General features: G+C 43.1%; 1 protein-coding gene across 1 annotated transcript; it reads left to right on the top strand.

Moving 5' to 3' along the window:
- The first annotated feature begins 3,943 nt into the window (after positions 1-3,943).
- On the top strand, positions 3,944-26,936 carry LOC136675493 (uncharacterized). The gene is made up of 4 exons (XM_066652043.1): positions 3,944-4,061; positions 12,262-12,814; positions 19,523-25,026; positions 26,745-26,936. Exons 2-4 carry the CDS (start codon positions 12,444-12,446, stop codon positions 26,777-26,779), a joined length of 5,910 nt encoding a protein of 1,969 aa, XP_066508140.1. The 5' UTR covers positions 3,944-4,061; positions 12,262-12,443; the 3' UTR covers positions 26,780-26,936.

The following is a 26,936-nucleotide window of genomic DNA, read 5'->3' on the forward strand; positions in this document are numbered from 1 at the left end:
AATATATAGGAAAATCTTAAACTCCCTCTTTATAATTATATACATTTCTTCTGCTATATATTCTTGAAGCCATCTAATGCATGTGTGTGTGTGTGTGTGTGTGTGTGTTTCATTGTAGCTCAAAGTACAAAACACTACTGTGGACTTTATATTGGTCAGAATCCTTAAAGACCTATAAAAAGATGCTATGTGTCAAAAGTCATGGAAGATTTACACATAAATATTCCTACTGCTTTCATAGTAAACCAACACACCTTAAAATACCACCTTACTATTTGAGTGATGGAACGATTGTAGCGCTGCAGTGACACTGACGTGGTGGTGGTGTGTGAGTGTGTGTTGTGCTGGTGTAGAGTGGATCAGACACAGCAGTGCTGCTGGAGTTTTTAAACCCTGTGTCCACTCTCTGTCCACTCTGTGAGACCCTCCTCCCTCGTTGGTCCACCTTGTAGATGTAGAGTCAGAAACAGTAGCTCATCTGTCGCTGCACAGTGTGTGTCGCCCCTCCTCTAGTCCTTCATCAGTGACACAGGACGCTGTCGGCTGGATGTTTTTGGTCGGTGGACTGTTCTCAGTCCAGACACTGAGGGGTTTAAAAACTCCAGCAGCTACTGCTGTGTCTGATCCACTCTACACCAGCACAACACACACTAACACACCACCACCACGTCAGTATATGCCCTGTGGTGGTCCTGTGGCTGTCCTGACTATAGAAGAACAAGGTGAGATGTACATCTCTATGGTAAGTGGAGCTGAGACAATGGACAATTAGTGTTGAAAAAAAATGGAGGTGGACGATTAGTTCTTGATCACAGTGACCACTCCAACTCCGCCCACTGGTATTTGATGGAGCTCCATCGTTCCTGAAACCACAGCTGAGAACATGACAATGCTGAGGCGGTTTAAACCCATCTAACTCACGCTTGGCATTGGGTGTCCTTAGGCTCTAAATGCCATGCAGTTCCATAGGTCAATACACATCTGTGGACATTATAAACGCTGTGTGTCCAGTTGTACAGCGTCAGCACAGGGGCCACGTTAAAGTTGCTGAATGGACTCCTTACAAGGAGTGTCCCCCAAATCCTCTGATATATAGTGTATATATGAGAACGAAGAAGACTCCAATTCAGCATTTTCTCTGAGCTACAGCTTTATGAGCAGCAGCAGAGCATGCTGTAGGTGATGTGTAATCCCGCAGAGCGCTGCTAGAGGGCAGTGTTTCGGCGGCTCTGCCTCCACTCGGCTGTTTTACCTAGTAACAGATACAGGTCATAGGTCTCTACAGGTCCACTCACCAACTGAGCATCTCTCAACTTAAAGGAACAATAACACGTGCTTCCCACTACGGCCTGATGAAATATTTAGAGAAATGACATCACTTAGAAGGTGTGCAGTGATAAATGGGAGACGGAATTGCAGTGAATTATGTTCTGTGGACTTGGAGAAGGCTGTTGTTTTTCTTTCTCTCTGTTTCCGCTCTCCCTTAGAGCAACCATGGGCAGGTCCATTCTGTGGGGAATGGAAATGTGATATAGAACCTGATGTGGAGTGTAATGTCAAGCTCAGACAATGTTAAATATCTCTTCTTCTTCTTAGAGATGAGAGAAATGACCTACAATGCAGTGACCTATGCGCTAAACCAGTATAGTGTAAACACATAAGAATATAATCTTCTTATTTCGTTTACAGGGATGTGGATAAACACAGAGATAAGGTAGATATATGTGTGTTATATAACGCTTCAGACTGTGTCTTAGTTTAGGGATTTTACATTTAAACCAACACATTGCTCATAAACAAAACTAATCCCCACACGGTGTGAATACATACAGCTGCATGAGGGAGGACTGACTCTGATTTTAAGGCAGAAACTTCACTGCAGCTGCCTCTCTCTCTCTCTCTCTCTCTCTCTCATCCGTGCCACCTCTAGCGTATCTGTAAGGAATGTCACAGCAGATAACGCTCATGCCATTCTGATCCGACTGGGAGCACCAGGAATTCTGGGTCAGTGTTCCATGCTGCTGAGGTATATATGTGTGTATGTGTTATGCCTTAGAGAGGTACAGTGCTGTGCAAAATTCAGAGACCACCCTGCATCTATTTTAAAAGAATGTCCTGAGTGAGTGTAAGTTAATGAGTCTTCTACAGAGAACACAGTTCTTTTAGTTGAGGAACATAAATGTACCATGTTCTCTATGAATTGTATGTTTTGAAGTTGTGCTGATTTCACACGCCCCGTTTTACCTCCAGGACTTTTATGGTTTTATATTATTTCACTCAGTTCAAGAACGAAAGCTTTTCAAATTTCTGGAGAAGAGGGTGTAATGTACTTTTAGGGAATTGAACTGACTTTAAAACCACTGTTATATTTTTAAAGGTATATTTACATTCTTTGTACCATTAGTGACAATACACTGCACTTACATTCATCACTATCCAATTAAAAACATTCATTGATTTTCTGTAAGCGCTTATCTAATTTAGGGTCATGGTGTGTCCGGAGCCTACCCGGAATCACTAGATGCAAGGCAGGAACACACACATTCACTCACACACACGGACACATTTGAGTCGCCAGTCCACCTACCGGAGCACCCGGAGGAAACCCACGCAGACACAGGGAGAACACACCACACTCCTCACAGACAGTCACCCGGAGGAAACCCACGCAGACACAGGGAGAACACACCACACTCCTCACAGACAGTCACCCGGAGGAAACCCACGCAGACACAGGGAGAACACACCACACTCCTCACAGACAGTCACCCGGAGGAAACCCACGCAGACACAGGGAGAACACACCACACTCCTCACAGACAGTCACCCGGAGGAAACCCACGCAGACACAGGGAGAACACACCACACTCCTCACAGACAGTCACCCGGAGGAAACCCACGCAGACACAGGGAGAACACACCACACTCCTCACAGACAGTCACCCGGAGGAAACCCACGCAGACACAGGGAGAACACACCACACTGCACAGGTCCCTGGAGCTGTGTGACTGCGACACCACCTGCTGCACCACCGTGCCACCCGCTTAAAAACATGTATCTCCCAAACCAGTAAGTTTACAGGAGAAGAGGGAAACCCTTCCCAAATTTCAAAGAAAGTCATTGTAAAAGGATTTTTAATCCAAGTCATTTTGGAGTATTTTAATTGGTCCATTCATCATGAAGTCGTACCACAGTGTGAAGGGCGGATGCTGAGGGAGCAGACAGAGCTCTTCCTTTACTCACCTGCCCTCAATTTTCTGTCATTCTGCAAGGACCAACCTTCTGGTTCCAAGTCAGTTTTTCTAAACTTAAGGCCATTGCGGCCCCGTAACCTAAAGGTTAGTGAAGTGGAATATATCTTGTGCACAATAACGAATAAGATTACAACACCATTTGTATTCTGCATTTATTTCAGCATGGGGAGTAAACACGTAAACACACAAGTGGTTAGTGACATTTAACACACACACACACACACAGAGCTGTGGGCAGCGGAGCAGGTGTGTGTAAGATGACTTGGTCAAGTGCAGTTCAGGCATGGATGTTGAAGGAGGAGAAAGTGCTGTTCCTTTACTAAACCCACATTATATTTCAGTCAAGTAGAAAAAACTAGGAATATTTCCAAGTCCACTTCTTTAACCTGAACTGGAATACACCATTCTTCTGAAGGGTGGGTTTCAGGTGAAGAGGCACACATCAGGACTCCATAGAAACAGATATGCATTAAACAGACACTAGTATTGTTTGACTGAGGTGAGTGTAGTGGTGGACCGCATGAATATGTCCCATTTTACCTGAACTCAACCCTCCCACCCACCCCTTCCCTTCCACCCTCCCTCCTTTCCTCCCTTCATTCCCACCCCACCGGAATGACGAGCGCAGCGCGTGCTTAGCAGAGCCCTCGTTCGCTCGTTCTCCCGTTGGTTCGCCGTTACCGGCCCCGTTGGAGGCATGCTCCGCGCCTGTGTGTTGCAGTGGCAGCCGCCTGCTCGCCCGCAGCAGCAGCGACGATGCCGCGGCGGACACCGAGCGCCACTGGCCGCGCACACCGAGGCAGCAGGTAAGACTGGATACTGAGGCGAAGTTGTCTTCTCATTCGTCAAGCTTCTTATTCCAATCCTGCGGTCCACCTTAAACGGTGCAGCAGTTCCATTCTGTTGTCGCTGGCGCTAGAACGGAACTGCTGCAGCTTTTAAGGTGGAATGGGAAATTCGAATAAGAAGCCAGTTTTTTTTTTTCGCTTACTAGGGAGCGGTGCTGCTGGTGGTGTTAGCGCGTGTGTGTGTGTGTGTGTGTGTGTACTAGTCTAACCAACTCTTTGAGGACCAAACCTCCTCAAAACAGCGTGCTATTTTCGCCTCAGTGAGGACATTTTTTTTTAATCTACGGATTTCACCTCAGAAACGACTTTTCTAGTTTTTGTGGTCGATAAAGGACCCACTTAAAATTGAATTAGCTTCAAACACTTAACGGTGTAGATTTACGTGAAGGGAGAAATATGACTTGTTTACAGTGATGCAGAAGAAGTGGTAAATATTCAAGTCCCCACAAGTCTCGCGAAACCAGCTCGCGTGTGTGTGTGTGTGCGTGCTGCTCGACACACTGCACGCGCGAGCGAGGCATCTGCATCTGGGGGGGGGGGGGTATGGACGAAGAAAAGGGAGGGGGGGGGGGATTAGAAAATAAGCGCTAATGTAGTTGGAGTTCGTACATTGAGGCGTCTAGGCCAAGTACGTGTTTATGTTCGCGCTCGACGTGGGCAATATTGGGGGGGGGGGGCAAGAGAGGAGGGGAAAAAAAAAAAGCTGAAATAGCAGCATGGTTAGCCCCCTCCCTATCCAGCCCCACCAGCCAATCCCACCACCTTGCTGGCTTTGCTGGCTTTGCTTGCTTTCTTGGCCCCTGCTGCACCTGCGGCGTGGCGTTACGGTACGTGCAAAGCGCATCGCTCACTTCGCCCAAGCCCCGTTACATGTGTGTGTGTGTGTGTGTGTATGCGGCCTATTTTAATGTAGGTGCACCGTAGCCCACTGCAGCAGAGCGGCGTAGGTCATAGCATGCTCTCCGTACGCACCTTTTTTCCCTCCGCAAGCCGTGTGTGTGTCTGTGTAGCCCTTGTATTTAGCGCTGTACGGGGACCAGGCGTATAAGCAAAGCCAATTCTGAATTTTTGCTGAATTTGCTCCTCACTAGTAAACAACACCTTTTCGCTCTCGTCACGAGTGAAACTTGTTTTTTTTTTTTAAACACGGAAACAACCTTAACGTTAACGTCAGCTCATGTTTTTTTCAGCAACAGCAGCCCCCACGAGTCGTGCAGAAGTCCCCACGTAGATAGTAATACAAGCGCGCGTGTATTCGTGTGTGGCGCAGTGGAGGGGCTTGTGTGCGCGATAAAACGAGAAGAAGTGAGAGGTGGACATTTAACTTGGACACAGTGCAGGTTTCGAAGAGGTGTGTGTGTGTGTGTGTGTGTGATGGGTCAGTGAAGAAAGCTGGTGTTGTTTAGCAGGGGTGTTGTTGTGGGGTTATAGATGTATACCCCTCTCTTATTTGCTTTCACTCACCTGCTCTTTCTGACAAGAAGAAAGCTACCTGCTCCCTGCATCTGGGCCTTCTCCTTAGAAGCTGTTTGTCTTTAAACGAACGCCTGGGCAGCTGTTGTCATGCTTCCAGCTAACCATAAGCTATGCAGTTTTGCAAACTGGGAGCTAAAGCATCGTTCAGCAGCTTGAAGAAGTGCAGTCATCGGAGGAGTGTTGCAGATAAAGTTTGTCATCATCATTCCTAGGGGTGTGCGATATGGCAGAAATATCGTATCACGATACCGGTAGACATTCTCATAATATACCATACTTAATTAAACATGAATTATGTTGATTGGTGTAACATTGTAGAGTCCGATGCCCTGCCTGTGGATACGCACTACACTACACCCTGGACTAGACTCCCAATTCTGACACAAACAAGATGTATATAAATAACCCCAGGTGACAGTGTCAAGGAAACATTCCCTCGAATCTTGAGGAAGGAAGGAACCAAGACTCACAAAAGAGGACCCATCCTCCTCTGGTCAATCAACAAACAATTAAAATTTTATAATGATTCACGTATAACAGTATTTAAATGATTCATTCAATTGATTTGTTGCGGTGGGTCCAGAGCCTACCTGGAATCATTGGGCGCAAGGAGGGAACACACCCTGGAGGGGGCGCCAGTCTGTAGTATTTAAATGATGTAAATATAAATATAATGCAGTCTTTAGCATGAAACTTGCAGATGGTCCACAGTATGTTCCTCTTGTTCCATCCATGTCTTAATCACCACACCTTTAAAAGTTGCTCCACGGAGAGGGGGCCGAATCACACCACACCTGGTCATAGGTCTTCTACCGTTCTGAAAGCTATACGTCAGCGTAAGCAGTGTTTCATTTGAAGTTCAAACCCATTCATGTTCCGTTTATTCACTGCCGCTCTTTCAGAAGTTACTGTGATGAATGGCTCGTTTTTAAAGAAGTTAATACACCAGCGTTAGATGTGTTCTGGCTGATAGTTGTACGTGTATTTATATGTGTTTCAGAAAACATTGTTTAGCAGTGAAGGGCTGCTGGGCTGATTGTTGCCAATTTCCATCAGTTATAAACATGTATCCCCATTCATCCCTATGAGGACCAGCAGATATGGACATAGGGAATATCAGACATCATCCATCTCCTCCAAGGCTGATTGTGCATGTCTTAAAATAAATGTCTGATGAGGCAACGTTGCCAGCTCCCTTTAGTTAATAATGCATCAGATGCCACAGGTTGGAGTGTTGTTGTGATGTTTCAGTTCAAATGATTCATTCCTCCTCGCACCTTCAGAGCTGTTGCGGGCAGCGGAGGGGAATCCAAAAAGCATTGTTTAGATGATATTTTATTTGATATTTATTTGCAGATGTTTGACCTTATGTCAAACCAATGTTAAAACTGCAGCCAGATGTTTAGGTAACAGCAGGGCGACTGTGATCTGCATTAAAGCGCACGTCTCTCTGTCTCTCCGCGTGTGTTTGTGGTGAAGTGATTGCTGCCGTTGCCGTGTTCCTAGCTCGTCCTGTACAGTTTTTCATAATGAAGCTCAGCGTGCCAAAGGTTCAGTCATAAGCAGCGATGTTTCACTTCATAATCATTCATACTCATTTATTCACTGCCACACCTTCCAAGTTATTGCAGTGAGAGGTTGCAATCAGCGCTGAAGTTTTTTAGACAAGAGACAAGCATACAAACTAGCAGCGCACGTCCCACATGTCAGAGACCACTTATGCAGCTTGTTACGGACCGGCACAATAGTGAGCCATTAACGGCCTGTGGGAGTGAAGTCGTTTCGGCGGGGGGCGGGTGGGGGAAGAGCCCTCTGCGCCGTGTCCTGTGTCCGCTCGCTCGATACCGTAACGTTTGTTTCTGCAGTGATGCTTCTGCACTCTCATATTCCATCAAGATGAGGCAGCAACACCCCCTTTTTCTACCTAGCAACACCGACGTGATATCATTGACAGCAGCTGTCATGGCCGTATCATACTCGGACCGTGCTCGTCTCTGCCTTTTTACTGTTACCGTTAAACGCGGACGCCTCTGACGGTCGGGCCGAGGGTCCGTCGACCGGCTACAGCGCCTCACCTTGTAGCCAATCAGAGTGTTCAAACATTGCTTCACAAGCATCTGAATGAGGCTTGGCCTAACGTCATAGGAGCTCATACGTTCCCTGGTCTTTCTGACCATGCCTGGCACGTATGCTATATTTATCACTAACACAGTCACATCATGATTTATTAGGTCACTTCCGGTAAAGTGGGACACGTTTTGCCCATAATATCAACTCTGTCTTCTAGGTGAGAGCTTCTTTTCATAGGTTAGTGTAAATGGGTTTTAAATGAATGATGGTTTAAGGTGAAATGTGCTCTGAATATTCTTTTTCTTTGTTGTTGTTAAAGAAGCAGCTGAAATAGTCTGATAATATGTTTAGTATAAATTAGGTTAACGTTAATCATACCCAAAATGTGCTGCATAAGCAAACCATGCAGGGCCTGTAGCCTAGCTTTTATCTGTTTAATTGTGAGCGCTCATGTCCATTCATGATTTTGGTATTTTGTAAGTTCCATACTGTATTTATGGGCCATTTCCAGCATCTCTTTATCTCTCTGTTTTGCGCCTGTTCCATTAGAACTGATGTATTTAAATGAACTCTCCTCTCCGAAAGCTGTAACTACACCATGAAAAGCCAGGGCTGAACTTGTGTAGGGTGAATTAGTGCACCAGGGAACATGACGTTTAAATGTGATTTAAAAATGAGTTGCATTTTCATTTTTTTAAATAAAAAGTCTGAGGAGTGAATGGTGTGCTGTCAAACATTTTTCATACAGCAACTAATTCTTTAATTTAAAATAATAAACAAAACATTTATTTACGTGATGTGGCATTCGTGTTGTTCACCTTTTGTTAGTTGTTAATAATTCTAGCTATTTTTAACGTGTATTTTTATAAAAACATTGTTTTCTTTATCTACTTTGGCATATTATTGTTTATATCCTGGGCATGTACCAACAGAAAATCCATAATAACAACAGTTTAGGGCTTTACTGTGTTGTATGAGGACAGCGTAAACACTGTGTGTTATACATTACCTGCACATGTAGGGGTCTGAGCATTTTAAATTGCATTAATGCATTTGTGGTGATGAATTTTCGGCTCTGAACAGAATTACGGAAATCATAGCATTGATACTGTTAACGTTACCAAATTAAATCCACATTATAACATCAGATAAAAGTCTCCCTCTGTGTATTTATTAAATCTGTTACACTGTACATTCAAAAGTTTGTAAATACCCTTTAAAACGAGTGAATTTCACTCCGTAAACGTGCACCATGTGTGGACACAGCTTGTATAATCCCATGGAAACACAGGCTAAGTTCCCCATGCTCAATGTCCAGAGCAGAAAGCCCTTTAAGCGTGTGATCTAACTTCATCCAGTACGTTTGGAATAGGCTGGTGCGATGTCCGTGGTCTGAAATCAATCATCCAACATCCTGATGTCATTTGTGGCTTTATGCTTTTATACATTTCGGTAATAAATGGTTGTACGTCTCGTCCAAAGCCCACTCAGAAAAGTAACGGCTGTCACTGCAGCAAAACCGCTTCTTAACACCCTTGATGACAGTGTCCACAAACTTTTGGCAGTGTACATAAACAAATGAAACTGCAAATGGGCCTGTGACCTAAAAGATGTGCTGGTGGTATTATCCGTAGTGTAAATGCTGTGAGCCGATATCACAGTATAGGCCTCCCTCTGTCCATACATCAGTGTTGCTAGGCAGAACAGGGGGGTGTTGCTGAATAGTGTTACATGTCTAATATAAGCAAACCAATTTGCAGCTTTTTGCATGAAGCCAGGGCAGACCAGATTAAGTGGGAGGATGTGAATCAGTTTTAAGAATTTCTCATTTTACATCACTCTGGTGTGTGTAGTTGTGTGTTTTTTTTGTGATTTTAATGCTACTTTAATTCTAGCTGAATCTGATATGGTGTTGTTTTTACAGCAACTTAAAGCCTCTTTAAATATGTATTCATTTAAATAGCCTTTCAACAAAAGAGACACCGTTTATAAACGATGCGGTGCGTGTGGGTTTCAGTCTCTGCTCGGGCATCAGCCGGGCTGCAGCATTCCGGACTATGAACTGTACACTATTTTCAGAGACGAACATCTGGCTTTGAGAAGAAATCACAAACAGAATGAGAGTCTGTGCAGAGGTCACACAGAGGTTGTGTGTGTATGCTTGTGTGTGAGTGTGTGTCTGTCGGTGGACTGCAATGTGCAGCGGCATTATGCTGGTTCCTGCTTAGTTAATGTAAGTCCCAGCTGAAGCCCCCAGCATAGCTTCCGGTATTTCACCCTACGCTGCAATTTCAGCCTCACTGCATAGCAGTCATCAAATCATCCAGGAGAATAGCTGTGGAAAAAAAGAAAGGGAATAAATTCAGCGAGGAAAGGAAGGACACGTGTAAACACGCAGTCGGATGCAAAGTGTTTGTGAGGTGCGAGGCAAGGTCATTGTCATTAACTCCCTCTCGGCCAAGTTCAAGGTCACGTTAAGGTCATTGCCAGGCTCGGAGGTTACCACTGGAACAGACACGGGATTAGGGTGTTGTTGTGTTATTGAAGGTAACCATGGAAACTCAGCTAGAGCAAAACTCCTGCAGTTCAACGCAGCAGCGGCAGGCAATGAAGCTCTGAATCTGACGCCCAGTTTTCAGCAGCTGCCAAGACCCCCCACCCCCAACTGCATTTATGCCTTTTCAGCACATTACATATTACTGCTCGTAAGAAATGACGGATGTTATAATGTTTTGTACCCATTGGTTCATCATCAAGTTTCATATATCATAAACCATACATCATAAGGCAGGGCTAGGTCTGACGGGGTTGGTCCTGCTTTATTCTTGAAAGCATAGTTCATCAAAGTACAAAGAAAAGCTCATGTAATGCAGCAAGTAAGACAACTGATCTGAGATCAGCATGGAGCCTGCTTCAAGACTGCAATAAATAAATCTGAAAAGTTGGATAAATATGGGCCATGGACTAAGAGCTTTTCCTTATTCTTCTGCCATCACATACGCCCATTAAATAAGCTAATAGAAAAGCATGTTAGCATTACTATCATATTAGCATGGGGACAGCCTATATCTGTGTTTAAAAAGAAAATGTAGTAGTCTCCAGCATGGAAGGGAGGTCAAAGTGTTGGTCCTAAACAAGCAACAACAAGGACATCACAGGTCTGAATTCAGCTTATGTGACAGATCTGCACAGTTTGCCTTCTCACCTGATGCACTAAACTGTCCAGTTAAGTTTGTCTTTGAAGAAGCATGTGTTTGCCTCCGCCTTGGAGAGGACAGCACTATAAAATATGGAGACGACCAGTTATTAAGGAGAAAATTGGGCAAAAAAGTGGGGGTAGACAATAAAGCTGAGGTTTTCTTTGATTTGATGAAGAAAGTAACACTGAGAGACGACTGCTGTTGGTTGAAAAGTGTCCCAGTTGGTGGTGGGTGTTAATGATTCGTCCATTAAACCTGTGAATGTTTAAAAATTATGTCATACGTTTAAAACTTATGCTAGCAATAATTGCATGTTGCAGTATTCATACAGTGCGAAACACATTATTCATTCATTCATTCATTCATTCATTCACGCTAGCTTGATAATAGCATGTTAATGTGAGATTTTTTAGCTGAAAGCTAGAGTCAGGGATGATTCAGTCCGGTCACAAAATATAATAGAACTGGCCTTGATCTGCTGTGGCGTATTCACTGTTTATAAAGAGATAAGCAAAGAAACACTGGTCTCTTGGCGTCTGACATGGACACCTCCTGCTTCCTATACATTCTCTCATGCCACCTGTGGCTGTCCTTGCCTTTGCACCATGTATTTATCTTGTGTTAACGTTAATTAGGTTGTAAACACATTAAAAGTAATTAATTACCATTTAAAACACAGATAGAAATTGTAACAGTGACCTGTTGTTTGCCAAATAGTGAGCTCCCATCCATCCACACTGTCAAACCTCAGATCTCGCCAGATACCGACCCTACTTTCCTTCTTCATCAGTCGACATTAACCCTATCAGCTTCAGCACATATTTGTTAATTACTTTAACCATTTAACTCCCAGGTTAACGATTTCACCACTGATTTTGTTAGACATTAACAGTAACGTGTTGTGTACTGAAACATGTGAAATGACTAAATTCACATTTTAAAGTCTCAGCTTATTCTTTACCTCGACATTTTCGGTAAGTTATCTGACATTTTTACTTTTAGAAAAAAAGAGGTCACTGTCGCCCTTTCTGTCTCTGTGTTACAAATGATTATTAATTGCTTTTAAGGCATTTACGACCTAATAAATTACATTTAATTAACATATTAAATAAAGTAGTTTTATGTTAATATATTTGATATGTATATACGTATGTTGATGTGTATGTTAATTATGTTGTGTTATGAATGTTAAGGGGTTAAATGGTGTAGACGCTAGCTGCATGCTTTTAGAAAAGACACTTGGGCAATCTATAACCTAACAGTAGGGTCCTATGACATGTAGCATGTGGCTGTATCTGTTGTATATTATATATATATCATTCTGTTGTAATTGAGTATCAACATTTTTAAAAATTAAAATTGTTTTAAAATTGTAAAATTGTTTTCCCTTTTCCCTCTCTTTCTGTTTTCAGTGATGGCCTCTGCTGAGCAGCTGCTTTCCTGCCTTCACCAGCACCGCTCCTAGGCCAGACACACACACACACACACACTTAAAAACACACACACACACACACACACACGTACGGACGCGCACTCCTGTAACACACCCCTTCAGGTACGCCTTCACACACACACACAGACACGAGCACGCACGATGTACAGTGTGGAGGACCTGCTGATCTCTCATGGATACAAACTGCCCAGGAGTGGCCCCGCCTCCTCCTCCTCATCGGCGCCTTACGACAATCGCAACAACGAGTGTCGCCGTGACAACGTGGAGAACCGTCCCGCTGCTGGTGGAGGGGGTGGGGCCCTGAATGGTTTTGGGACGGCGGAGGGGGGAGCGGACGGAAGGACAGAAACAGGGACGGGAGCGTACAGACCGGCTCAGACTGTAAAAGCGTACCCCGAAAACAACAATAACATTAACGAGGGACATGAACGAATCCAGAGGAGGCTGGAAGTTCCTGTTGGTTTCCTTGGGGACCTGCAGCCTCTGGGAGACTCTCTTGCTACTGACAGTGGGTGAGTGGGTCATGCATTTGTCTGTAATAATGGTTACAATATCACTGGTCATTCCATTTCCGGACCTGTACACTCTCAGAAAAAAAGGTACGGTAGAGGAACGTTACTGTCACTAAAGCTACAAACAGTGTAGTGTATCTTTAAAGGGACAGACAGCATAGTGTATCTTTAAAGGTACAGACAGTGTAGTGTATCTTTAAAGGTACAGACAGTGTAGTGTATCTTTAAAGGTACAGACAGTGTAGTGTATCTTTAAAGGCACAGACAGTGTAGTGTATCTTTAAAGGTACAGACAGTGTAGTGTATCTTTAAAGGTACAGACAGTGTAGTGTATCTTTAAAGGTACAGACAGTGTAGTGTATCTTTAAAGGCACAGACAGTGTAGTGTATCTTTAAAGGTACAAACACTGTAGTGTATCTTTAAAGGTACAAACAGTGTAGTGTATCTTTAAAGGCACAGACAGTGTAGTGTATCTTTAAAGGCACAAACAGTGTAGTGTATCTTTAAAGGTACAGACAGTGTAGTGTATCTTTAAAGGCACAGACAGTGTAGTGTATCTTTAAAGGCACAAACAGTGTAGTGTATCTTTAAAGGTACAGACAGTGTAGTGTATCTTTAAAGGTACAGACAGTGTAGTGTATCTTTAAAGGTACAGACAGTGTAGTGTATCTTTAAAGGTACAGACAGTGTAGTGTATCTTTAAAGGTACAGACAGTGTAGTGTATCTTTAAAGGCACAGACAGTGTAGTGTATCTTTAAAGGTACAAACAGTGTAGTGTATCTTTAAAGGTACAAACAGTGTAGTGTATCTTTAAAGGCACAGACAGTGTAGTGTATCTTTAAAGGCACAAACAGTGTAGTGTATCTTTAAAGGTACAGACAGTGTAGTGTATCTTTAAAGGCACAGACAGTGTAGTGTATCTTTAAAGGTACAGACAGTGTAGTGTATCTTTAAAGGCACAGACAGTGTAGTGTATCTTTAAAGGTACAGACAGTGTAGTGTATCTTTAAAGGTACAGACAGTGTAGTGTATCTTTAAAGGCACAGACAGTGTAGTGTATCTTTAAAGGTACAGACAGTGTAGTGTATCTTTAAAGGTACAGACAGTGTAGTGTATCTTTAAAGGTACAGACAGTGTAGTGTATCTTTAAAGGCACAGACAGTGTAGTGTATCTTTAAAGGTACAGACAGTGTAGTGTATCTTTAAAGGCACAAACAGTGTAGTGTATCTTTAAAGGTACAGACAGTGTAGTGTATCTTTAAAGGCACAGACAGTGTAGTGTATCTTTAAAGGTACAGACAGTGTAGTGTATCTTTAAAGGCACAGACAGTGTAGTGTATCTTTAAAGGCACAGACAGTGTAGTGTATGTTTAAAGGCACAGACAGTGTAGTGTATCTTTAAAGGTACAGACAGTGTAGTGTATCTTTAAAGGCACAGACAGTGTAGTGTATCTTTAAAGGCACAAACAGTGTAGTGTATCTTTAAAGGCACAGACAGTGTAGTGTATCTTTAAAGGTACAGACAGTGTAGTGTATCTTTAAAGGCACAGACAGTGTAGTGTATCTTTAAAGGCACAGACAGTGTAGTGTATCTTTAAAGGCACAGACAGTGTAGTGTATCTTTAAAGGCACAGACAGTGTAGTGTATCTTTAAAGGTACAGACAGTGTAGTGTATCTTTAAAGGCACAGACAGTGTAGTGTATCTTTAAAGGTACAGACAGTGTAGTGTATCTTTAAAGGCACAGACAGTGTAGTGTATCTTTAAAGGCACAGACAGTGTAGTGTATCTTTAAAGGCACAGACAGTGTAGTGTATCTTTAAAGGTACAGACAGTGTAGTGTATCTTTAAAGGCACAGACAGTGTAGTGTATCTTTAAAGGCACAGACAGTGTAGTGTATCTTTAAAGGTACAGACAGTGTAGTGTATCTTTAAAGGTACAAGAGATAAGTTGGAGATGAAACGGGGCGTATGAAATATGAAGTATCTACAATTATAATAGAATAAGGTACAATTATGTTCCCTAATTAAAGCTACAAATAGACACAAACCACCACAGAGACACATTTTCTGACAGTGAAGGGCAGTGTAAACTCCACCAAAGCACTTCAAGAGAAAGACATTTATAAGCAGTGGTGGCCAAATTAAAAATGAATTTAATTCCACCTTCCTGGCTTCTCTAATGAACTTAAAATAGCTTTAGAAATGTCACAGCACTTTAAACTAAATCTGGACGTGAATTTGCCACCTATTTTTATAAGTAACAGCCAAACTAGAACCCTTTGCTTTTTCTTTATCTTCAAAACTCTGAACATGTGCAGTGCTGGGCAAATGTTTATGTAAAGAATGGTAAGCATTAGTTTAACAATAAAAATAATGAAGTAAATTCCACATAAACAATGAAGTGCAGTTTGACGTATGAGTGTCTACAGAGAACCAGTCTGATATTAAATTAAATCACATGCTGCTGACAGAATTGAACACATCTATGCGATGGCTGTCATGCAGCTGGAAGGTAGGAGCCAAACTGTGATTTTCTAACCACATTCCACCACAAATTGCCCTCTAGTGTGAGTGTGAGTGTCCCAGTCATTTGGGACACACATGCCAGGGTAGTCGTAGTGCCAGTCCCAAGCTCGGATGAATGGGAGTTATGTCAGGAAGGGCACCCCATGTGAAACCTCTGCCAAGTGGAATATGTGAATCATAATGACCTCTTGTGTCGACCCCTAACGGGAAGAGCCAAAAGATAAGGAAGAACAGGGACTATGCGTACATTAAGCTTGTCTATGGCACATGAAGGTTTTTGGCTGTCCTCGATTAAACATTGATATTTAAAGCTTGATTTTTCCGATTCTAACAGCTAAACATTATGACTATGACATACACACAGTCAGTGATATATACAGACTTTTCAGAAGGCCTAGTGTGCTTTTTTTTACTAATTTGGCCCCACATATTATAATGTAACATATAATTTGTTCATTCCACTCTTAGTTTCTAATTATGTTTGTCGTTAAATGAAATATATTAGGCTTTCTGACCAGCACCTCAATGTCTAAATAATGGGAGAGCTAGCTTGGCTATATCTACCAAGATACTACATATTGTGTGGTGGGCGGGGTCAAAATAAAATCAATTGAAACCAGTACAACTACAGTAGTTCATTCATTCATACATTCATTATCTGTAACCGCTTATCCAGTTCAGGGAGAACACACCACACTCCTCACAGACAGTCACCCGGAGGAAACCCACGCAGACACAGGGAGAACACACCACACTCCTCACAGACAGTCACCCGGAGGAAACCCACGCAGACACAGAGAGAACACACCACACTCCTCACAGACAGTCACCCGGAGGAAACCCACGCAGACACAGGGAGAAGACACCACACTCCTCACAGACAGTCACCCGGAGTGGGAATCGAACCCATAACCTCCAGGCCCCTGAAGCTGTGTGACTGCGACACTAACCTGCTGCGCCACTGGGCCACCCGACTACAGTAGTTATATAAATAAAATCATAATTTATAAATACATGTTTTCCCTCAAAAAAAAAAAAACACATTTCCACAAGTTAACTCACATTACTAAAATGTCTGTGATGTGCTTTGGTCAGAATATCAAAAGGATCAAACAACACAGCACAGTTCTCCCGCTGTTTAAGCAGCCATCTTCAGAAAGGCTGATTTCAGCTCCTGTTCCTTTAAATAGTAATGAGCCACAGCTGAATTCAGAGTGAGTGTCCAGTAGTGAGGAACACGGAGAAAAAGCCCCGGTCTTTAAGTCATTTTTGCTTCTTTCTCTTTCTTCTTTATTCTGATTTTTTTTGCCATATTTAACTAGTACATTTATTTCTCCCCTTATTGTTCTATTTATTTATTTTTTTACTCTCTGTTTAACTTTGTCTTTGCGCTCTGCATAAAGTTAGATGCAGTGCTGTGATTGGAGAGGCTCAGACAAGGAGGTGGGACAAAACTTAAAGTGTCTGCTTTTTAAATAAGATGCAGCACAAAATCAGAACCGGTGGTGGTGTTATCTCACAGACTTCTGAGTAAGGCAAAGGTACCCCTTAGTCAGTGGGTTGTTTTATTCCACACATTTTAGCCGACTGGCTCCAGATATTCACATTAATGTGCACATGCACTGTACAAGTGATTTGTTCATATTACGTCCCCCTTTTTTGGACAGTGACTCTAAGATATGTGACAGGTGGTGTTGCTACTTTCTGTCTTAGATGAAATGACTGGCCTTTGGCTTCAGAGAAGCATCTGTTCTAACATAGTTTCTAATGGTTTCTAATTCCTAAATGAATTATCTTAATTCAAAATATGAAAACCGGATCACTGTTTTAATGTTTTAATGACTAGTCCCAATAAAATGCTTTAACTAGAACAATCCTTTGCGTTTATGAGGTGTTCAGTTGATATTTAATTGCACCAGGGCGGATCACAGGGTGAATATTTATCAAACAGGAGTGGCTTGAATGCTGAGTTTTAATAACATTCGGGTTGCTCCTGGAGCAAGATTCATTTACACTGGGGCCGCCCACAAACCGAGTTTTAATCGCACCAGGGGAGGCTCGTGTACCCAACCAAGCTGGCTCATATATCAGCTATATCAAATCAACATATACTGTAGACAGAAGCTTTATATGTGGGCATTCCTTTACTGTGAGACAACAAAAAGAGGGTTGTGTTAAGGGAACACCCCTCACAGCATTTACTACATAATAATGGCTAGTTAAAACAGAATGGAGCTGTTAGTCATTAGTTCAAATAACTTACAGTGGATAAATATTCCTAAATAAACTGAAGTGGGAAGATATTAGTATCTACATAAAAGTGCACTGTAAAGAGTAAATGGGATAGGTCTTCAGGTGTGCGTGAAAAAATACTTGAACACTCCCAAAACTAACAATTAACTAAAAAACACATATTTAATAGTCATCAAATTGTATCTGGAGTTCCTGCTTTACCTTAGGCTTTTAAAAGACAGTCACTATAACATTTCTGAATTTGATGGAGTCACATCACTGTGAAAAAGATTGCGCACTCGAGGTAATAAATATTTGACAATATCTGGATGTAGTCATTTTGCCTGTTTGTTGTCAATGTTTTCATTCATTCATTCATTCATTCATTGTTTGTAACACCTTATTTAGTTCAGGGTCGCGGTGGGTCCAGAGCCTACACGCAGTCACTGAGTGCAGGGCAGGAACACACCCTGTACGGGACGCCAGTCCATCTCAGGACCATGTGTTTTACTGATGTCCATTGCAAAGCAATCATTTGAATGTACAGAAACTCTGAATGTAATGTGTAGCCTGTAACAGAATTAAAGTATCTTAGTTTGTTTGGTTATGTCTGAGTTTTTTTAACCTGTAAATACATTCTCTATGAGGGTTGTACCATATTGTTTGCAATAATATTGATATCATTTTGAAAACAATAAAAAAAAAACATATATCGTGGTAGTAGAGATATTCTGACTTGTTTACATAATGAAGGGTTAAATAATAGTGGCGTATGTTCATTACGTGGCGAATGGTGGAATGTTACTCTGCGGTGGAGGTATTTGCCTCAAAAGTGCAGTGATTTCAGTCGTTTGGAGTTCATTTGGTTACAAAATATCAGATGTACAACAAACCACTGTATTGTAAGATGAAAGAAGACTGCTGTTCATACGCAACACTCAACATTTTCTGCATTTTGGTTGTGTGGTAGATTTATATGCTCCATTATTTACTATAATTATTTACAAAATCAGAATCTTGGGAAGTCACTGTTGTTTACAATATAAGCCAAAGTTTACAGATGGTTTTGTTGCTTCTTCTAAATTTTAGAAACTTACATTTGTAGTAAAATAAAATGTAATACATTTAATTTAATAAAATGAATATTAAAATAACATTTATTTTGTTGCAATAGTGTGTTCTTATAAATATAAAATATTTATATTGTGGTAATAGTGATATTCTGATTTAATACAGTATATGTTCTTTACATGAGTCATTTAGACATCGTGAAGTATGGTGGAAAGTGGCTCAGAGGTGGAGGAATTTGCTCCAAAAAAAGGGAGTGACAGTCGTGTGGACGCGGATGCACAATAAATATTGTTATTTTGTTAGAATTGAAAGAAGTCTTTACTATTACCAAACATGTTTAATTGAATATAATTAATATTTATATAACAGTGTTTTGTCATATCACCAACAATATTGTTATTGCCAAAATACCCTGAAATATTGTGATATTATTTTAGGGCCATATCGCACGCCCCTAGCATATGTTCAGTTTTACTGTGTACCAGTGTTAATGTTTATTGCTTTTTTGCACATATGCAACCATCTCCATTGAACTCAAGTGTATCTCAGTTTGCCAGAGTATTAATGTGTATTCAACTAAGAAAAATATCAAGCTTCCAAAGCTAGGGTAGATTTCTGTCTTATTCCTGAAAAAAGTCCTGCATAATTTTGTTGTTTTTCATGCTCCACCATAAATGATTAGAGAGCTGGTGAACAAGCCCTTACTGGATTGAGCTGAGGTTTGGAGAAAACTCTTAAATAGGCAAGACACGGCTGTTCCAGGACTAGGTTTGCAAACTTCTCAAAGATGACGTTCAAGGTGGTAATTGAAACTGGAAAATTTCAAATTTTTTGATGTACCCTAAAAATAATTTTACCTTTTTTTTCCTATGCAGGTTTTATGATGCCCCCAGCTTGACATTTTCTGAGCATACAGAAGAACGAGATGTCGCCTACTGGAGAAGGAGAGGACAGGATTTCAGCGCCCTGTTGGATTATGGTGATCCGAGAGAGTTGCGAGTGTCTGGAGGGCTATGGAGAGGTCCATTGCTGGCGGCTGAGGAACTGAGGGCAGAAAGGCCATTGGCACGATGGGAGGATGGGTCATGGATCCGAGAGCCCATAGACTCAGGCCCAGAGACTTTGCGAGTGACTGGGGAGAGGAAATGCCAGAGCCTAGGTACAGAGGAGTGGCGCCCTGCAGTGGGTCTTGGTCGACAGCTGTCTGATGGGGAGGCTGAACGCTGGTCTCAGGAACAGCAGCATCGTCTGCGGCCTGCAGAGGGCAGTGTGCCTGCCACGGTCAGGATGAAATCTCAGTCACTGCCTCGTGTTCTCTCTCCAGAAGATCCACAATACAGAGAACATCCCCAAACAGGTGCCCCAAGCCAGGCCATCGTACAAAGGAATACCAGCTCTGTGCCGTATGGTCGTTATCAAAGTGAATGGCAAATGGGAGAGCGGTGGAGTGGTCAGACTCATGGTCAAGGTCCTGTTGCACTTGTGCCAAAGCCACGGTTCAGTCGCCCTGTAAAGCCCCCTTCTTATGAGACTCACCAGCAAAACCGGGGCAGCTGGGAAACACTCTCCTCTGAACCAGTGTCCAAACCGAGAGACCGGTCCCTTTGCTATTCTCAGAGCTTTGAACCATTAAGAGACAGGTCTGGATGTTATTCTCAGAGTGCAGAACCCTTAAGAGATCGATCCATTTGCTTTTCACAGAGTGCAGAACCTCTAAGGGATCGTATAGTGAGCCACTCCCAGAGTGCGGAACCACTACGAGATCGATTCATTAGTCACTCACAAAGTGCAGACTTGTTAAGAGATCGCTTTATAACCCATTCTCACAGTGCTGACCTGTTAAGGGACAGATCACTTTGTTATTCTCAGAGCTCAGAACTACTCAGAGACAGGTCCATATGTTACTCACAGAGTGCAGAGCTACTGAGACCAGAGGCATACAGGGCAGACCTGCTTTATCAGGAATTGACTGGTATGGAGCCACCTGGATACATCCCACCCCCATCTTACAGGAGATTTATGCCTCCCAGGGGTGGACAGATTTTTCGTGCAGACTCTGCCCTCGTCCGATGGAAGCGAGAACCAGTAAGTGCCGAGATGGGTGAGTGGTTTTCTAGAACAGCAGGAATGTCATGGTCAGAACGTCGGGAAGACAGGAGCATGGCGGTAGTCCCCAGAAGGCCAACGCATCCAGGACCTGTTGTACCAAATCGGCCAGGGCACGTGCAGTATGTCCCATTTGATGACCCGCGCGTCAGGCACATCTCAGGGGGGCCAGGTGGAAACTCGCTCACAGACGCGGACAAGATCCGTCACGTCAACAAAGAGCTTCCCTGCGCTGCAGCTTTAGGACAATCCACACATGATAGTGCCTTCCTCCCTGCCCAAGGGCCGAGCACGGACACTCACAAACCAGCTCTCAGTGAACATGAGAATGCGAGTCGATGGCACAGGGGGTTGAACAAAGGCAGTGAAAGTGTAGGACCAGAGCAGAGCTTTTCAAAGATTCCCACATCCTTTCAGGCCAGGCCCGCACCATCGGTCGTCAAAGTTGATAGAGCTGCAGACCAGCAGGTGAGGGTAGACAGGCTTCCAGACCAGGCTCAAGTCAAGGCAGAGAGGGTAACAGAACAGGTTAAAGTGGACAGAGCTGCAGAACAGGGAAAAGCAGACAAAGTCACAGAGCAAGCAAAGCCGGACAGAGTTGCAGAACAAGTCAAAGTTGAAAGAGTTGCAGAAGTCAAGCCAGACAGATTTACAGACAAGCAGATTAAACCAGAGAGAATGCCAGAACAGACTAAGATAGACAGAATTCCTGACCAGGTTAAAACTGATAGATACTCTGAAAAACAAATTAAAGTGGATGTTAAAATAGAAAGAATTCCAGACAAACCACTTAAAGTTGACAGAATTTTAGACAAGCCAAGTAAAGTGGAGAGAGTTCCAGAAAAGCAACTCAAAGCAGACAGAATTCCAGAAAAATCCAAATCTGACAAAATGGCAGAAAAACAAAGTAAAACAGATAAATTAACAGAAAAGCTGATTAAATTAGAGAAGCAGACAAAATCAGATCTAAATATGGACCAAATAAAAAGCGATAAAGTCGCTGACAAACAGACAAAAGTGGACAAGTCCATTGACAAAGGTTCTTCAGAGAGTGTTTCCACAGTAAAGACGGAACCAGCCCAGGAGCCAGAGAAAAAGAGCGTGAAGAAAAAATTAAGTGAGACCATTTTCTGTTTGGTGTCTGTCCCCCTTTCCCAGTCTAGTGGAAAGTCCAGAGATCAAAACAACAATGAAGAAAAAGAACCGGAATCCCCTCCAATTCCTCCTCCACCTCCACCAAGCTCCTCCAGTGAGAACAGCAACACCCTTGGCTCCCTGCCAAACCAAAGCCTCAAAAGCACATCAACCACCTCCACCGACTTGGAACTACAAGCACTCACACTCGGCAGCGCGTCCAGTAGCATAATCACGAGAAGAGCTCATCGCAGGAGGAACTCTCGCACTAGGATCATTAAACCAAATCCACATGATGAGTTGAGACGATATTCTGGGGCTTGGCCTGGAGACCAGTATCGTGACCAGGAAACCCAGACTAGCCCTGAACTCGCCAAGAGTGCTCAACATCCGGGTCCTGATAGAATGGAAGCACAACCCTTGCCTGCTGTCCCAGAAGCCGAGGTACCTGCGGAAACTGGAGCAGGAGCTCCAAGTGCTGCTGGAGCTACAGGGTCGACAGGGGGCACAGGACCTCCAGGTGGTTCAGGGGCACCAGGGCCTACTGGGCCTACGGGGACTACAGGGACCACAGGGGCTACAGGTGCCCCTGGGGTTTCAGACCCAAGTACTCCCTATGGCTATCCCATGAAAGGTCAGAAGAGCTTGAAACCATCCAGCAACAGCGCCTTTTCAAGGACAGGTACTTTCAAGAGCACAGGTTCCCACAGACCTCCACTACACCCTCCTCCACACCCTCCACCCCCACCTCCAACCCAGCCTCCATCCCAGCCTCCACCACCGCCCCCAACACAGCCCCCCAAGTCACCCCCTTTGGACCAGGCTGAAGATGCTGGCCCTGGTCAATGCCTAATGAAGCCAGTGAGCCGAAGGTCCTGGGATGCCGTAGAGGAGCTGGAATCTATTCAGAAAGAACTGCAGGAGCAAGCGAGTAAGCGTCCTACGGTGGACCAATGCATTGAAGATCTTAACGAGGCCTACAAAGACATCCTGGAGCTCAGCACTGCCAGCAATAACCTCTCCAGCCGCTCCTCCATGCAAATCCCTGACCGCATCAAAGCTAGACTGTCTGCTGATCCCCTGGGAATGCCTGCAACTACACTTCGACCCAGCCTGGTCCCAGGGAGCGACCCAGAATACAGGGAGGTTAAGAGTGCCTTTTCCCGACCATCAACTGGGAAGAGTGTTAGCTTCAGCAAACAGCTAAGGGAGGAAATTTGCCCTGCGCCTCCTCCTCCAGAAACAGGTTTCCGAGATTACAAAACAGTAATGTCCCAGATAACTCACCGCAAAGCCTGTAGATCAGTGAAGCTGGACCTCCTGCTTTCTAGGGACACTTCATTCAAAGATGAAACCTTGGCTGCACTAACTGCCTCCTCGTCGTCCATGGGAGCTGAGATCCCTTGGGCAGACAGGCAGCCCATGCAGGATGCCTCCACTCTAACCAGCCCCCCTGACTACGAGCACATTTGTCAAACGCTCCAAATGGCCCGGGATTCTGGGGCCATCAGCCGAGGGGCTTCTGTAAAATCCAAACCGGGTAGCGCCATGAGCGTCGACACCCCACACCACGTGGCCATGCCTGGTGGATCTGCAGTAGATTCCGAGCAGCCTTGCTGCTCCTTAACATTAGATAATGAAAAACAGGCGAGACAGGAGCCTATCTCTTTATTCAGGGAAGAGAGAAGCTCAGGCTTTAGACGGGTAATGAGCCAGAGTACCAAATTCCTTGGTAACAGGGGTGTACTCTGTAGTATGGCAACTGGCAAGCCAACAGGAGACAAAGCAGGCTTAGAAGCGAACCTTGAAGTACCAGCGGATTGGCAGATGCAGCTGTCTTTAGCTGAGAAGCATATTGCTACTCTCATCACAGGGGAAGGGTCCAAACATGGTTCAGCTGAAAACTTGGATGAAACGAGTAAGGTTGAGGACGCAGAAGGTTTTCCTGCCAGCGAGGAAAAAGAAGACGAAACACACAAGACAGGGAAAGATGAGGATAATGCCGCTTGTAAAGAAAAGGATACACAAATAGAGCTGCAAGATAATGAACCGACACAAGGTGCTGAAAGTCAGCTGCCTGTAGAAGTAGAGTCTGATAGCGCTAATACAGAAGAGAAGATCCAGTTAGATTCAGAAAAGAGCGAGCAAGATGACTCCATGACAAGGACAGATGTGGGTGAGCAAATCCAGGAGGGTGAGGAAACTCATGAGCCCAAGATAGAACCCAGTCTTACAAGATCAAATAAGGCTGTGATGTGGACACATACAGGAGTGGACCCAGGGCAACTGCCAGAGTTTCCTCCTGATCACTTACCCTTGTCTGTGCTAGCGTATTCAAATCGTAGGTTATCTTTAGGGTTGGATTGTGAAAGAGCAAGCTGGGATGGAGAAAGTTGGAGCAATGGGGGTGGTTGGGCAAGAGAGAGGCGATCCCTTGATGCAGAAAGGGAGGATTTAGATGGGGACAGATGGGGTTTAGATGGGGACAGACAGCAACCTAGTGGTGAAAAGCGGGGTCTAGGGGGTTGGAGAGGGTGTGACATTGACAGGCAGGGTGCTGATGATTCAGCCTGGGATTTAGATGCTGAAAAGCAACTGAAGGACATAAGTGATCAAGGGTTGGATGTGGAGGAGAAGCAAGAGAATGTTAAGGAAACACAGGAGCAAAGTGAAGATAAAACTAGCGCTCCATCTAAGAAACAATTAGAAGGGGACAAACATACTGCTCCAGATAAGGGACAGATTCGAGGTGCTGAATTCCTTTCAGGTGTCAGAGAGGTGGTGCAGGTGTCGAGTTTAGGGAGACGGGGCCGTGGAATTTCTCAGCGAATTGAAGCTCTGCATGATCGTTTTATGGCCCCGCCTGGACATGGGTCAGAGGAGAGACTCGCCCGTATGAGGGAGGTGGACACTGTCTCTCGCATGAGACGTCTTAGCCTCCGTAGCACAGACTCGTGGGACGGACTATACGGGGTGAGCTTTGTGACTAGAGCTGAAGAGGTGGACAGGGTTGAACATTCCCTTCCTTCCTCCCTGGAGCTTCCAAACACAGCAGAGATAGTGGAGAGAGAAAGCAGTGCGTCCTGTACAGACAGCAGTGAGCCTGGTGAAACACAGGATAACCAGCCAATCCCAACAGGTACATCTTTTTATTTTTATTTTGCCCAATTTCTAAATTGAGGGGATGCTAAAAGTGTATATATTTTAAAGAGTTTTTGTGTGATTGTAAAACCACATTAATTACATTCTTCTGGTCTTTTGTCACTGTGTGGTAACTTGTGTGGTATTAAAAATAACACTTTGGATACAATATTATCCCCAAGAATAGAGCAAATTGATGCACATGCATTTGCACTGCTTTGTTGGAGCCCAACACGAGTGCAGTAATGAATAACTTCTTTTTCATTGCCATTTTCCAACTTTTAAATTATAGGTTAATTTTGTTGAATACAATGACAAATGCCATTATTAATACTATGCAAATGACAAAAGAGCAGAAGAATGTTTGAAATTTGAATTACAGTTTTTCACACAAAAAAATTACCCAAATAAAACAAAACAAAACAAAAACACTTTAAGACAAACTTGTGAATCTAATACTTTCAAATTACACATTTTTTACACTTTTTGTTTAACAGTTTTTCTTCTTGTGACTTTTACAAATTTGTACAAATTCTAACTATTGAATTTTAATGTCATTTTAACATGTCACTTTCTATAAATTAATGGTCCAGGCCTGTATTTATAACTAAGACCATCTTGGTTTAATAGTGTGCCACAATGTCATTTATTTGTTGTGACACACACTGAAGTGTTCGGTTGCTTCTAATTGGTCTAACTCTGCTATAGATGCTACATTTCTCATTCCATTGACGGATTTAAACAATGTTTTTGATGATACAACCCCTATGAAAGATTTTTCAAACATCTTGAATGCTAAAATATTTACACACTTGAGTCACTAAGTGTTGAGGCTGCTGGGTTAATTCATGCACAACACCCTTCTTTTGGTATTCATATTTTAATCTTATTTCTCATGACAAGCTATTTTTCACCACGTCTTCCTCGTGACACCATTCAGTGTTTACTAAAAAAGTACAAACAATGTGCATTAAATTAGATTAAAAATGAGTTGTTTTACATGGCTTTTCAATACAGTTGCCACTACTTTAATGACTTTAGTCTGAAATATTTATTGTAAAGAGATGTTTTAAAGTACAACATGAAAAAACAAATGTTTAACTATTAAAGAACAATAACATTTTGATTGTAATGGTTAAGATACCTCCAATTTAATGTCAATATATTGCTTAGTATCAGGAAATGGGACTTCCAGGAATTTATCTCCATGAAATACATAGTTTTTGTGATTTAAACAAAGCCATTCTGACGTATTTGATGTGTGATGGAGCACTGTAGGAAAACCTACCATTTCTGAGGTCTTTACAGAGCTTTATAATGTTCATAAATCCAAAGGTTAATGAGTAAATCTAAAAACTGTTTTGTATTTAAAAAAGTTTTAAGCCAAAACCACTGTTCAAATAAGATAATAAATAAAAATAAATTAAATCTGTGATGTGTTTTATGTTTTAACAATGCCTCAGAACAATGCCTGGCTTTGCAGTTTCTCTAGAATGGTGTGTGTTTAGTATTAAATGGCTCTAAAATTGTGTCTGAGACCACTAGAGGGAGCAGAATTTTATACATTGATATTTTGTAAGGGATTTGCTATAGTTTCCTGATGTTTTGATGTCAGACAGTTCCCAGACAGACATCGTATTATTAGGTTTAAAGCAGATTTACACTTCAGGACATCTCTCAAAGGCCTCTGGTAATAACTTTACTGTTGCATTTCAGAGTCGCAGGAGCCCACCGACGTGGAGAAGTCATAGCCGAACCCCAGAAGTCAAGGGTCACTGGGTCAGGGGTCATCCATTGCCACTAAGGGCCAGCTTCCAACACTGTGACCTGGCTGTCTGTTAAATGCCTTCATTTTTCATATGCCGCTCACTTAAGAATACAAAGACAGACACATACACTGACAGACAC

Source organism: Hoplias malabaricus, chromosome X1 (assembly GCF_029633855.1).
Source record: "Hoplias malabaricus isolate fHopMal1 chromosome X1, fHopMal1.hap1, whole genome shotgun sequence".
Classification (NCBI taxonomy): domain Eukaryota; kingdom Metazoa; phylum Chordata; class Actinopteri; order Characiformes; family Erythrinidae; genus Hoplias; species Hoplias malabaricus.

What these genes read in the sequence shown, in the direction of transcription:
- LOC136675493 (XM_066652043.1), top strand. Translation starts at nt 12,444, where the DNA reads ATGTACAGTGTGGAGGACCTGCTGATCTCTCATGGATACAAACTGCCC. An exon ending in TCTCTTGCTACTGACAGTGG is followed by an intron (nt 12,815 to 19,522) that starts GTGAGTGGGTCA and finishes TTTCCTATGCAG; the next exon opens with GTTTTATGATGCCCCCAGCT. An exon ending in TAACCAGCCAATCCCAACAG is followed by an intron (nt 25,027 to 26,744) that starts GTACATCTTTTT and finishes GTTGCATTTCAG; the next exon opens with AGTCGCAGGAGCCCACCGAC.